At 37.8% G+C, this 15,312-nt stretch overlaps 1 protein-coding gene across 6 annotated transcripts in view; it reads left to right on the top strand.

Moving 5' to 3' along the window:
* LOC128703296 (methyl farnesoate epoxidase) overlaps positions 1 to 15,312 on the top strand; it is a 71,074-nt gene that overhangs the window by 16,415 nt on the left and 39,347 nt on the right. For all 6 annotated transcript variants that reach the window (XM_070086874.1, XM_070086873.1, XM_070086877.1 and 3 more), the window contains 2 exons: positions 9,074 to 9,240; positions 13,178 to 13,303. In XM_070086874.1, the coding sequence (XP_069942975.1) occupies positions 9,074 to 9,240; positions 13,178 to 13,303 (293 nt within the window). The remainder of the gene's footprint in view (positions 1 to 9,073; positions 9,241 to 13,177; positions 13,304 to 15,312) is intronic.

Raw genomic sequence — 15,312 nt, 5'->3', positions numbered from 1 at the left:
GTATGGAAGAGGGTAAGGTACCTAGGGATTGGCAGAGAGCATGCATAGTTCCTTTGTATAAAGGCAAAGGGGATGAAAGAGAGTGCAAAAATTATAGGGGGATAAGTCTGTTGAGTGTACCTGGTAAAGTGTATGGTAGAGTTATAATTGAAAGAATTAAGAGTAAGACGGAGAATAGGATAGCAGATGAACAAGGAGGCTTTAGGAAAGGTAGGGGGTGTGTGGACCAGGTGTTTACAGTGAAACATATAAGTGAACAGTATTTAGATAAGGCTAAAGAGGTCTTTGTGGCATTTATGGATTTGGAAAAGGCGTATGACAGGGTGGATAGGGGGGCAATGTGGCAGATGTTGCAAGTGTATGGTGTAGGAGGTAGGTTACTGAAAGCAGTGAAGAGTTTTTACGAGGATAGTGAGGCTCAAGTTAGAGTATGTAGGAAAGAGGGAAATTTTTTCCCAGTAAAAGTAGGCCTTAGACAAGGATGTGTGATGTCACCGTGGTTGTTTAATATATTTATAGATGGGGTTGTAAGAGAAGTAAATGCGAGGGTCTTGGCAAGAGGCGTGGAGTTAAAAGATAAAGAATCACACACAAAGTGGGAGTTGTCACAGCTGCTCTTTGCTGATGACACTGTGCTCTTGGGAGATTCTGAAGAGAAGTTGCAGAGATTGGTGGATGAATTTGGTAGGGTGTGCAAAAGAAGAAAATTAAAGGTGAATACAGGAAAGAGTAAGGTTATGAGGATAACAAAAAGATTAGGTGATGAAAGATTGAATATCAGATTGGAGGGAGAGAGTATGGAGGAGGTGAACGTATTCAGACATTTGGGAGTGGACGTGTCAGCGGATGGGTCTATGAAAGATGAGGTGAATCATAGAATTGATGAGGGAAAAAGAGTGAGTGGTGCACTTAGGAGTCTGTGGAGACAAAGAACTTTGTCCTTGGAGGCAAAGAGGGGAATGTATGAGAGTATAGTTTTACCAACGCTCTTATATGGGTGTGAAGCGTGGGTGATGAATGTTGCAGCGAGGAGAAGGCTGGAGGCAGTGGAGATGTCATGTCTGAGGGCAATGTGTGGTGTGAATATAATGCAGAGAATTCGTAGTTTGGAAGTTAGGAGGAGGTGCGGGATTACCAAAACTGTTGTCCAGAGGGCTGAGGAAGGGTTGTTGAGGTGGTTCGGACATGTAGAGAGAATGGAGCGAAACAGAATGACTTCAAGAGTGTATCAGTCTGTAGTGGAAGGAAGGCGGGGTAGGGGTCGGCCTAGGAAGGGTTGGAGGGAGGGGGTAAATGAGGTTTTGTGTGCGAGGGGCTTGGACTTCCAGCAGGCATGCGTGAGCGTGTTTGATAGGAGTGAATGGAGACAAATGGTTTTTAATACTTGACGTGCTGTTGGAGTGTGAGCAAAGTAACATTTATGAAGGGATTCAGGGAAACCGGCAGGCCGGACTTGAGTCCTGGAGATGGGAAGTACAGTGCCTGCACTCTGAAGGAGGGGTGTTAATGTTGCAGTTTAAAAACTGTAGTGTAAAGCACCCTTCTGGCAAGACAGTGATGGAGTGAATGATGGTGAAAGTTTTTCTTTATCGGGCCACCCTGCCTTGGTGGGAATCGGCCGGTGTGATAATAAAAAAAAAAATAATAAATATATATATATATATATATATATATATATATATATATATATATATATATATATATATATATTTATATATATATATATATATATATATATATATATATATATATATATATATATATTATATATATTATATATATATATTATATATATATATTATATATATATTATATATATTATATATATTATATTTATATATATATATATATATATATATATATATATATATATATATATATATATATATATATATATATATATATATATATATATATATGCAATAAGATCACAGTAAACAGGTGATTTCAAAATATGCAAAACAACCACTCTGAAAGAATAGAGAAATTCCAAGCGCTTTCGTGACTACTCACATTATCAAGGAACTATGAAAGTGAAGCATCCAAGGAAGCTATATAAGGGGTCGGCCAGCACCGCACTATCAAATCCCACAACGGTTAAACACGTGACGCGCGGCGAGCCAACTTGGACAGGTCCTTTGCAAAACTCACCCCCAAGCTATTTATTTGTCCAGTGTATTATTAAATTCTACCCAAATTCTATTAATTATAAATTGATCTAATTTATATAAACCAAAGGAAATATTCATATTATTGTCAAAACTGCTTTTTATGAAACAAGATTCAATTATATTCCTGTCGACCATGGACTTGCTTGATACTACTTTCTCAACTTTTTGAAAATCAATTGGATGGTTAAAATCTCTTACATGAATAAATAGAGCATTGGAATCTTGTCCAGTTCTAATGCTATATTTATGTTGTTTTAATCTTAGTTCGAACTAAGGGCTTAGAGAACACTTATCATCTGTTGACTGGGGTAACGAAGAGAGCTATCAATATGACAGTTTTCTGAACACAATACATGCTGCTCAAAGAACATTTATCCCTTATAAAGAAATTAGATCAAATAGAAATGACCCAAAATGGATGAATAATAGGCTGAAATATCTACTAGGGCATAAGAAAGGAATTTATAGGCGTATCAAAAGAGGCGAGGGTCATCTTATGAATCAGTATATTGACACTAAGAGGGACATTAAAAAGGGGATAAGAAAAGCTAAAAGGGACTATGAAATTAAAGTTGCTAGGGATTCTAAAACTAACCCAAAAAGTTTTTTCCAGGTATATAGAACAAAAGTCAGAGATAAGATTGGTCCATTTAAAAATAACTATGGGCATCTTACTGACAAAGAGAATGAAATGTGCTCGATTTTAAATAATTATTTTCTCTCGGTTTTTACACAGGAAGACACTAATAATATTCCGGTAATTAATTTTTATAGTGGATCAGAAGAAGATAAATTATGTAACATCACAGTCACTAGTGAAATGGTTGTGAAGCAGATAGACAGACTGAAGCAAAATAAGTCACCGGGTCCTGATGAGGTTTTTTCAAGGGTTCTAAAGGAATGCAAAATGGAAGTCTGTGAACCATTAACTAATATTTTTAATTTATCTCTTCAAACAGGTGCAGTGTCTGATATGTGGAAGATGGCTAATGTAATTCCTATTTTTAAAACAGGGGACAAGTCGTTACCGTCAAATTACCGCCCAATAAGCCTGACCTCAATTGTAGGCAAATTACTAGAGTCAATTATAGCTGAGATTATAAGAAGCCATCTCGATAAGCATAGTGTCCAGAGGTCATGCTGCAGCTTTATACATCATTAGTAAGGCCTCACCTAGATTATGCAGCTCAATTCTGGTCTCTATATTACAGAATGGACATAAATTCGTTAGAAGACATTCAGCGTAGGATGACTAAATTAATACATAGCATTAGAAATCTTCCTTATGAAGAAATATTGAAGACTCTTAAGTTACATTCATTTGTTAGACGAAGAATGAGGGGAGACCTGATCGAAGTGTATAAGTGGAAGATAGGTATTGGGTTGGTCAAATGTTTGTTAGTGGGATGAATTGTAAAAGACCTGCCTAGTATGGGCCAACAAGCCTGATGCAGCGTTCCTCCTTTCTTATGTTCCTATGTATTAATAAAGGGGATATTAACAAGGTCTTGAGGATATCTCTCCAAGAGAGAACCCGCAGTAATGGATTTAAATTAGATAAGTTTAGATTTAGAAAGGACATAGGAAAGTATTGGTTTGGAAATAGGGTAGTAGATGAGTGGAACAGACTACCTAGTTGGGTTATTGAGGCTAGGACTTTGGGTAGTTTCAAATTTAGGTTGGATAAATACATGAGTGGGAGGGGTTGGATTTGAGTGGGACTTGAACATCAGAGCTTATTTCTTGGGTAGCATTGAAAATTGGGTTGGTCAAATGTTTGTTAGTGGGATGAATTGTAAAGGACCTTTTTTTTCCATCAATTTCCCTATTACAAACCTAGCTACAGCATTTTATGTATGTTTGTAAGAATACAGACAATATGCAAAGTAAAAGAACACATTTGCAACTAAAGTTACATTTCATAAAGTGTGACATTAGTTGCACTTTTGTCCTTGTGTTTTTCTTAAGAACATAAGAAAGGAGGAACACTGCAGCAGGCCTGTTGGCCCATACTAGGCAGGTCCTTTACAATGCATCCCACTAACAAACATTTGACCAACCCAATTTTCAATGCTACCCAAGAAATAAGCTCTGATGTTCAAGTCCCACTCAAATCCAACCCCTCCCACTCATGTATTTATCCAACCTAAATTTGAAACTACCCAAAGTCCTAGCCTCAATAGAACATAAGAACATAAGAAAGGAGGAACACTGCAGCAGGCCTGTTGGCCCATACTAGGCAGGTCCTTTACAATTCATCCCACTAACAAACATTTGACCTACCCAATTTTCAATGCTACCCAAGAAATAAGCTCTGATGTGCAAGTCCCACTCAAATCCAACCCATCCTACTCATGTATTTATCCAACCTAAATTTGAAACTACCCAAAGTCCTAGCCTCAATAACCCAACTAGGTAGACTGTTCCACTCATCAACTACCCTATTTCCAAACCAATACTTTCCTATGTCCTTTCTAAATCTAAACTTATCTAATTTAAATCCATTACTGCGGGTTCTCTCTTGGAGAGATATCCTCAAGACCTTGTTAATATCCCCTTTATTAATACCTATCTTCCACTTATACACTTCGATCAGGTCTCCCCTCATTCTTCGTCTAACAAGTGAATGTAACTTAAGAGTCTTCAATCTTTCTTCATAAGGAAGATTTCTAATGCTATGTATTAATTTAGTCATCCTATGCTGAATGTTTTCTAACGAATTTATGTCCATTCTGTAATATGGAGACCAGAATTGAGCTGCATAATCTAGGTGAGGCCTTACTAATGATGTATAAAGCTGCAGTATGACCTCTGGACTTCTGTTGCTTACACTTCTTGATATAAATCCCAGTAATCTATTTGCCTTATTACGTACGCTTAGGCATTGCTGTCTTGGTTTAAGGTTACTGCTTACCATAACCCCCAAGTCCTTTTCGCAATCTGTATGGTTAAGTTCTACATTATTTAACTTATAAGTGCTAGGGTTATGGACACTCCCGAGCTTCAGAACCTTGCATTTATCTACATTGAACTGCATCTGCCACTTTTCTGACCAAGAGTAGAGTTTGTCTAAATCCTCCTGAAGTTCCCTAACATCTACGTTTGAATCAATTATCCTACCTATCTTCGTGTCATCGGCGAATTTGCTCATATCACTAGTAATTCCTTCATCAAGATCATTGATATATATTATAAACAACAACGGGCCCAAGACTGATCCCTGTGGAACGCCACTTGTTACTGATCCCCACTCGGATTTAACCCCATTTATGGACACTCTTTGCTTCCTGTCTGTGAGCCATGATTCGATCCACGAGAGCACCCTTCCCCCAATGCCATGAGCTGCTACTTTCTTCAACAGTCTTTGGTGCGGAACTCTATCAAATGCCTTACTAAAATCTAAGTAAATAATATCAAATTCTTTATCGTGGTCAACAGCCTCAAAAGCTTTACTGAAGAAAGTTAATAAATTAGTTAGACAAGACCGGCCTCTTGTGAATCCATGCTGAGTATCATTAATCAAGCTATGCTTATCGAGATGGCTTCTTATAATCTCAGCTATAATTGACTCTAGTAATTTGCCTACAATTGAGGTCAGGCTTATTGGGCGGTAATTTGACGGTAACGACTTGTCCCCTGTTTTAAAAATAGGAATTACATTAGCCATCTTCCACATATCAGACACTGCACCTGTTTGAAGAGATAAATTAAAAATATTAGTTAATGGTTCACAGACTTCCATTTTGCATTCCTTTAGAACCCTTGAAAAAACCTCATCAGGACCCGGTGACTTATTTTGCTTCAGTCTGTCTATCTGCTTCACAACCATTTCACTAGTGACTGTGATGTTACATAATTTATCTTCTTCTGATCCACTATAAAAATTAATTACCGGAATATTATTAGTGTCTTCCTGTGTAAAAACCGAGAGAAAATAATTATTTAAAATCGAGCACATTTCATTCTCTTTGTCAGTAAGATGCCCATAGTTATTTTTAAGGGGACCTATCTTATCTCTGACTTTTGTTCTATAGACCTGGAAAAAACTTTTTGGGTTAGTTTTAGAATCCCTAGCAACTTTAATTTCATAGTCCCTTTTAGCTTTTCTTATCCCCTTTTTAATGTCCCTCTTAATGTCAATATACTGATTCATAAGATGACCCTCGCCTCTTTTGATACGCCTATAAATTCCTTTCTTATGCCCTAGTAGATATTTCAGCCTATTATTCATCCATTTTGGGTCATTTCTATTTGATCTTATTTCCTTATAAGGGATAAACGTTCTTTGAGCAGCATGTAATGTGTTCAGAAAACTGTCATATTGATAGCTCTCTTCGTTACCCCAGTCAACAGATGATAAGTGTTCTCTAAGCCCATCGTAATCTGCTAAGCGAAAATCTGGGACTGTTACTGAGTTATCCCTACTATCATACTTCCATTCAATTCTGCATGTAATTGATTTGTGGTCGCTAGCACCCAGTTCCTCTGAAACTTCTAAATTATTAACAAGGGATTCATTGTTTGCCAGAACTAAGTCAAGCAGGTTATTACCCCTTGTAGGTTCTGTCACAAACTGCTTCAAAAAACAATCCTGAACTACTTCTAAGAAATCGTATGATTCTAAATTCCCAGTCAAGAAATTCCAATCAATATGACTAAAGTTAAAGTCTCCTAGAATTACTACATTATCGTGCCTTGTGGCCCTAACAATTTCCTCCCATAGTAGTCTCCCCTGGTCCCTATCTAAATTTGGGGGACGGTATATCACACCTAAAATTAATTTTTCATGTCCCTCTGAAAATTCTATCCAAACAGACTCTGTATGTGTTACTTCAGACTTAATACCCGTTTTTATGCAACAGTTCAAGCGATCTCGGACATACAATGCCACCCCACCTCCCTTCCCGATACTTCTATCTACTTGGAACAATTTAAAACCCTGAATGTGACATTCTGCAGGCATGTCCCGACTTTTTGAATTAAACCACGTCTCAGTAATGGCAAATACATCTATGTTACCTGCACTGGCAACTAGTCTCAACTCGTCCATCTTATTCCTAGCACTGCGACTATTTGTGTAATAAATATTTAATGACCCTCCTATCTCTTTACCCTTCCTGCTCCTTTCTGTTATTCCACTAAACCTATTACTGTCATTGTCAATTAGTGCCACTGGCTTTCCAATATCCTCCTCATTTTGCCTATTACTAGTTCTCCTAGTACTCATGTTACTACCCTGCGACTTCACAGTTTTCCCGCCAAAACCCATACCACTAACTATTCCTAGTTTAAAGACCTAACAGCTCCCTCCACTGCGTTGGCCAGTGCTCCCACCCCACACCTAGACAAGTGAACCCCATCCCTGGCATACATGTCATTTCTGCCATAGAAGAGGTCCCATTTGTCAATGAATGTTACCGCATTTTCCTTACAGTATTTGTCCAGCCAGCAATTGACACCAATTGCTCTGGACAACCATTCATTTCCAACTCCTCTCCTTGGCAAAATGCCACATATGACAGGTTTCCCACCCTTCTTCCTAATTATCTCTATTGCTGACCTATACCTGCTAATCAGGTCCTCACTCCTACGTCTGCCAACATCGTTGCCTCCAGCACTGAGACAGATAATAGGATTGCTCCCATTACCTCTCATGATGTCATCCAGACGGCTAACAATATCCTTCATCCCAGCCCCAGGAAAACATACTCTCTGCCTCCTAGTCCTGTCCTTCAAACAGAATGCCCTATCCATGTACCTAATCTGGCTATCCCCAACAACAACAATGTTTTTACCTTCCTTGGCGTCGTCCGTAGTGATGCTCCGAGTAGTCGACTCACATTCGCCAGGTAGCATTACACCACTTGTAGAATTCGTCATGACGTTCTCGATGGTCTTCGTTGGGGTTTCTAGGGATGTCTCACTCACGTCTGCCAATGCTTCCTTGGTGCTCGTTGTGGCATTCCCAGTAGAACACTCACATTCGTCAGGTAGCACCGAGAATGAGTTGGAAGTTTCCACGGCAGTCTTCTGGTTTCTCGTTGTTTCTGCCTCTCCAACCGTTTTCTTAATCTTCAGCTTGGTTCCATGTTGCCCGGCCACTGACCAAGCTCCCCTCTTAACCTGGGGACTCACAACAGGTGGATTACTACGAATCCTCTTGTTCTCCTCCGTTAATCGCCGTATCTCCAGTTTAGCAACTCTGAGTTCTTCTCTCAGCTGCTGGTAAAGCTGCTCAAGAGAGGGCATCCTGGTTCAGATTCACAGAGAGCACACAAACAGGTCTTCACAGAGCTAAGTACACGTCACCACTGACTAAGTACACGTCACCATTATACTGCATTTGTTAATATCCCCCCTATTAATACCTATCTTCCACTTATACACTTCGATCAGGTCTCCCCTCATTCTTCGTCTAACAAGTGAATGTAACTTAAGAGTCTTCAATCTTTCTTCATAAGGAAGATTTCTAATGCTATGTATTAATTTAGTCATCCTACGCTGAATGTTTTCTAACGAATTTATGTCCATTCTGTAATATGGAGACCAGAATTGAGCTGCATAATCTAGGTGAGGCCTTACTAATGATGTATAACGAAAAAAATATATTTCACTGTTTGTTTAGTATTAAATTATTGTAAACAAATCTAAAATATATATAGTTGGGTTAGGCTAAAATAAATTGTTCTTGTTATAATAAGGTTAGGTAAGTTTTCAAAGATTCTTTTGGAGCAAAATTAAATTTTTTTACATTAACATTAATGAAAAAAATATATCTTTAAACGTATAAGAGAAAATTTTAGAAAGGTCTTAATTTTAAATGAGTTCTCGCTAACTGACCAGTTTTACATATTCGGCACGACATACATATATGTATATAGAGTACGTATATGTATCTACAGGAATGCTGTATGTGGAGAAGGACTTTTTTAAGGAACAGAGGCGATTCACGCTCCATCAGTTCCGTAATCTTGGGTTTGGGAAACAATCCAGCAAGGAGGTTATCCACGAGGAAGTCAACGATCTTATCAAGGAGATCCAGGAGACGGAAGGTAGCATCTTAATCAAGGTAATTAAATATCGTGGATTATCATTTGCAGATATCCATTTATATATATCATTTATTCGTTGTATATGAGTACAACTGGAAAGGGAATAGCCAGCCGAATAGCCAGCCCGAAAATGAAATTTCTTTCCTGTGGTAAAATGTTGACATCTAAACTTAGAAGGCTGCTCATATATAGTAACAATTCTGTAACCTTTTGCAGTACAAAAACAAACACCAAAGACATCTCTTTGCACCCAGGTTGTGTACATCAAGTTTACACAAATACTGTCACGTTCCATCTCACACATAAATTTTAAGTACACAGTGAACACAATTTGCATTACTTACATGGAAATGGTACTGGAACACAGGCCATGGAAACCACATCTTATTGTCCCATGTTTTAGTTTATTTTAAATGTTTGCATCTCTTAGGTCATTAGTAGCAATCTTTCTAAACCTGTAAATCTTAGTTGTTAAATGTACCTTGTGGCAGTCAGTGCCCATGCCCAGGGTGCCATCTAATTTGGGAACCATGAAGCATGGGAATGCTCACTGACTCTCACTAAGCACTACAAACTGGTGTTGGAGGAATTTCACTTCTTCCTCCATATCCCATTTTCATACAGATTTTTCCCACACAAAAACTGTTGAATTGGCTCAGCTTCCTTAACAGTTACTTCGTGGAGTTTCAGCTTTTCCCCATTACTGACATCCCAAACTTTTATAAAGTACCAACTCTCCAACATTTTTTTCATTAAAACCAAACATGCATTTCCCAAAATCTTTTACACATGTGTTATTTCTCAAATACACTTTTGCTATTTCATACAGATTATTGTTTTGCACCCTTTTGCATTCCATTAAAACATTGGTGTCTCTGAATTTTTGACATAACTTCAGACCCTTTAACCGGTTACTGTGTACATTATACTCATTCTTTTCCTGCTCGGGTGTGTGGGTTTTATATCTAACTCCTGGGAACTTCCCCCACAACATGTTCAGCTCAGAGCAACTTACCATACAGATTTTCACATGAATTGGCTCCAGCATCAGCACTTCCTCTCCAGCCTCCAGAACATTATGGTCCACATAATGGCCTCACATCACCATCCTGGTCTGGTTGATGGGCACGTTCACTGGTACCATCCACCTCATACGAGCCAAACAGTGTCTGAAACTGAGGAAAAGCTCCGAGGGGGGAGCATCACAATCCTCCCTGAGCCAATAGCTCAGAGATTCCAGAGTGCTTCCCCACTCAGCAAATACAAAGAAAGGGATCCTCTCATCCCAACTGTTAGTATTGTCTATACCATAGGCTCGCATCATTGTCTTGAGGTTTTTATGTAATTTCTCTATTTCCCCTTGAGATGGAGGGTGATAGGCAGTTGAAAACTGAGGCTCTACTTTTAATCCCTTTAAAACATTTCTAAATAACTTTGAGGTAAAGTTAGGTCCTTGGTCTGTTTGCACCTCTTGAGGAAAACCAACATGAAAGACGAATTTCATCAAAGCCCTTAAGACTACATGAGCTGTTTGTTATCTTATGCAGAGGGACTGCTTACAGGTACCTGGTAGTGGAGCAAATAATTGTGAGTAAATAATCATTTCTCATTTTGGTCCTCCAGATTTTCTCTGAAGTCAACAGGGATTGTATTGTACAATTCCTCATGAACCATCAGTTCTACTAATTTGTCATAGTCTCTGTACACTCCTTTGGAACGAACCCATTTCTTAAAAAGAAACAGTTCCTCATTCCCAAACTCAGTTAAGGTCTGCCCATCCTGAAATTTTTGACTTCTGAACCTTTGCCTATATTTCTCAGGTATCATTTGGTATGCAAGCAATACTTCCTCCTTAATTTTATCATAGTTGGAAAAATCTTTCCCCTCCAGAGTCTACTCTCTGCAATGCTTTACCCACAAGTTGTGTGCGAACTAGGGTAGCCCACTTCTGTTTGGGCCATCCTTGCTACAGTCTTCTCAAAAAAAAAAAAAAAAATCTATCTGGGTCACTCTGTAAACTTAGGGACAAAATTTGCAGCTTTAGTTATGTTAAAGTACTGCTCAGGCTCTTGTTCTGAACCTCCTAACCTTTGACGTTCTTCCTCCTTAGCTTTCATTAATTTTATTTCAGCCTCTAGCACAGCTAATTTAAGTCTCATCCTCTCCATTTCCATATCACCTGGAGTAGGTGATCCCTCATGGTTACTGTTACCAGGCATGTTTACTGATGAATTATTATCCTCACCGAAGTCTGAAAAATTTAAAGACTCAACTTCTGACATAGTTTTATCTTTAAACACTTGCTTCCCTCTTACAGTATCAATGGACAAAGTTTTCCCACAGGTACATAAAATAACACAAGTTGAATGTAACTATGCACATAGCACTTACCATAACCACAACAAAAATGTGTTACTCAACCTTTCTCCCACCTTAGAAGAAAAACAACCTGTAAACTAATATGTGAAAACAACACTTCCACTAACACCACCTTGGTAAATCTTCTCCTACCAAAAACATGCAACTGTTATTACCCCATACCAGTACATATAGTTCAAAGGATGTTTTGAGTTATTTTAGCAGTCAACTCTCCCGGTCAAGCTCCCATGTTAAGTTGTTGTCCCTTATTACTTTGATAGTATGGTTCTCACTACATGTTCTAGTGTGGGGTAGCTTTTACATAAAGGCCTTATCAGTCTAGGGTAATACTTTCATGTTTGATCCTCCTCAGTGTCTCTGAAATCCTTTCTTCAGCCCTCTTCCTTCTATTACCAAAAAATAGGGATGTATTCTAGATAGATATTTGAAGATCGAGACACTTACGCAACATATGGGAATCTTTATACAGGAAACGTTTTGCCACATAGTGGCTTCATCAGTCCAATACAAAGTAGAAAGGTGTAAGGAGAGGAGGAGTTTGAGGGACTGATTACCTCAAACTCCTCCTCTCCTTACACCTTTCTACTTTGTATTGGACTGATGAAGCCACTGTGTGGCGAAACGTTTCCTGTATAAAGATTCCCATATGTTGCATAAGTGTCTCAATCTTCAACTTGTCGGTTTTTCAAACCATTCATCACATAGATAGATATTTACAGAATATACAATTACAGCACTTACATATACAAAACATAAACCTGCACACCCCCTAGCTGCTCTTCTAGGACAGCCCACATGGTGCATCTGAACATTTAGCCCTTCTTTCTTCTTGACTAACCAGTGTTTTGACACACCTTAGTCACCCTGGGTATGATGGCTACAACTTAAGGTATAAAACTCACCTCTGGGGCACACCTAATGGCCAAAAAATAAAAGAGAAGGACCCAGAGGTCCTACCTGCTTGAAGCCACTAAGGGGACTGAGAGATAGGGAGGGGCCTAGGTAAGCTCCTCTCACACCCACCAAACAAACAAAAGACTGTTGCCAAGCACAGTTCTTTAGTTACCACAATAATGTTTCCCATTTCCACACCTTTACGTTTACAAAAAGAAATATAACTTTATAAACCACTTATTTAAATATGTGTCTATTGTATAACCTATTATATTGAGAAAAAACAGGCTTGACCCAGCTGCCTCTCAGTCTCTACGAGTGATCTTCCCTTAGGGCCATTTAGTGCTGTGTCCCCATTAATTCAATATAATTAGGTATTCCAGAATAACTGTTATTTATGTACATCAATATGTGCTGGGTCCCATAATCCCATAATGGTGACAAAGTAGTTTCACACACAGCGTGTATGGTTGTCCATAGGTGACACATGGGGTGAGTAGTAGCCCATAGGTTCCGCAATACCTACACCCACACAGTGCGAGGGTAGTCCATAGGTGACATGGTACCTACGTACCATGTGAGTGGTATTCTGTGGGTGACATAGTCCTTTCACATATGTGCAAATATCATTTACTCGCTTGTGAATATATATACTAATATGTTGTTACGTGTGACTGTTAGGACGTAGTGGGTGTGTCAGCTATCAACATCCTGTGGGCGCTGATGGGAGGCAAAAGATTCAGCAGGAGTGACGACAGACTTCTTCACTTGGTCAAAGTAGTCAACGACTTGTTTAGTTCTGGAGATGTAAGCTGCCTGCAACTTATGTTTTCATTTCCTCTTTATCAAATTCAGACTCGTGTGTATAACAAGGGGCTTTCTGTATAGCAAGTCATTGCTGTAAGCCATTTCTGTGTATGATGTATATGAACTTGTAGAAATTTTTATTATTTTTATTATTATTATTATTATTATTATTATTATTATTATTATTATTATTATTATTGCATACGAGTAATTCTTCTCTGCGTGGACCTGCAAATACTTATAATTTACCAAACACAAATTACAGGAGAACTACGCTCATAGTATCTTGTTTACTTTTAATAACTTGTCCTTAAAATTTAATCCTGTCATTAGTGTTGCATGTATAAGCTGAATATGAATATATTATTTCTTCAGCAACAAAAAACCTGTTCCTCTTTTGTTTATACATATACATATATTGTTACGCCTGGTCACCTTCCAAGTTACATTGGGCCGAAATATCACTTAATATCATATTGTAAACTTCCTTATTACTAGCTAAAGTAAGGAAGTCCGACTATATAATATTATCTGGGGCCATATTATTTTACTCAATGGAATCATGTTCAATTAATGTGTATTGTAACTTGACTTAACATAATAGGCCAGGAGTAACAGTGCGGGTATTGTTAATCACTTGAGTAACGATCAGTCTCTGGTTCAACCCCGAGCTGACACGTTAATAAATAACGAAAAGGCACAATACCGTGACTGGAACACTACACAAATAACCCGCACATAGAAGAGAAGAGCTTACGACGACGTTCCGGTCCGATTTGAACATAAGAACATAAGAAAGGAGGAACACTGCAGCAGGTCTGTTAGCCCATATTAGGCAGGTCCTTTACAATCCATTCCACTAATAAAACATTTTTTTTTTATTTTATTTAAAACCAACAATAGACAATAGACAAAAGGAAAAACCCTAAAGATGACAATATATGAACAATAACTGAAAAAACATTACATTAGATATTGAAACATTAACGAATAACATAACAATATAACAAATATGACCACTATTACCTACATATAAAATCAGATACCGAAGCTTAAAATTGTCCTATACTAGCTACATGTGGATAAGTTAACTTTCGTAAAAACATGCAAACCTATATTAACTCTTCCTCAAATTAATCATCCTTGCTCTTAATTTACACTAGAATAATAAAATACAAGTATACTTTCATTATGTCGTTACAGACTAAATTCCTTCTGCTCTGGACACGGAAAGAAATATAGGATAATTAACCACTGATGTCAAGAACACATCCAAGCGAAACCTACACCGACCATACAGGTCCATGAGAACTGCACGGTCCGCGCAGCTGCTCGCCCAGGTGTGCACATGTACATTACACATCGTACCTACAATTAGATTCAGCTCAACATTTTTCAATAATGCCATACGTAGAAACATTCTACCCAATTTATATAATAAAGAGCAGTTTGAATCAAAGAACATTCCACAATTATCATAAATTTACCCTAACCTAAGCCTAGTATTTCATCTGTATTATAAATGTCTAATCAACACGAAAATTTTACCTCATACCTCTAACCATATTTGTTGGTGTACATGATACAACCTTGTATTACCATAAAGAAAAAAAAAAGAACAATAAAAAAAGGAAAACCCATTCTTCACCTTTAAAATCAGACTTCAATTTACCATTCATGTACATACATATAAATAAGTATATAAAGTATATTGTCTAATTGAACACAATTACTTCCAACGTCATTTATAATATTACGTCAACTCAACCATGAATAACTTCATCCAATTCTTACAACTTCAAGGTTCGTAAAACTCTTAAACTACATACATAGTATTGCCACCATCTAGACAAATTAAAAAGAAAAAATACTCAAATATATCAAAACACACTATGCTTCTATTGGCACCAAATCAATTGTGCTTACAAAAATACAGTGTAAATTAAACTGAAACATAAAAAGCCATTTTGACATTTACACATTGTATCAAAATCATAAATGCGCATAGA

Source organism: Cherax quadricarinatus, chromosome 20 (assembly GCF_038502225.1).
Source record: "Cherax quadricarinatus isolate ZL_2023a chromosome 20, ASM3850222v1, whole genome shotgun sequence".
NCBI lineage: Eukaryota > Metazoa > Arthropoda > Malacostraca > Decapoda > Parastacidae > Cherax > Cherax quadricarinatus.
Note: the sequence above shows the minus strand (reverse complement) of the source record. Positions and strands in the feature narration are given on the sequence as shown.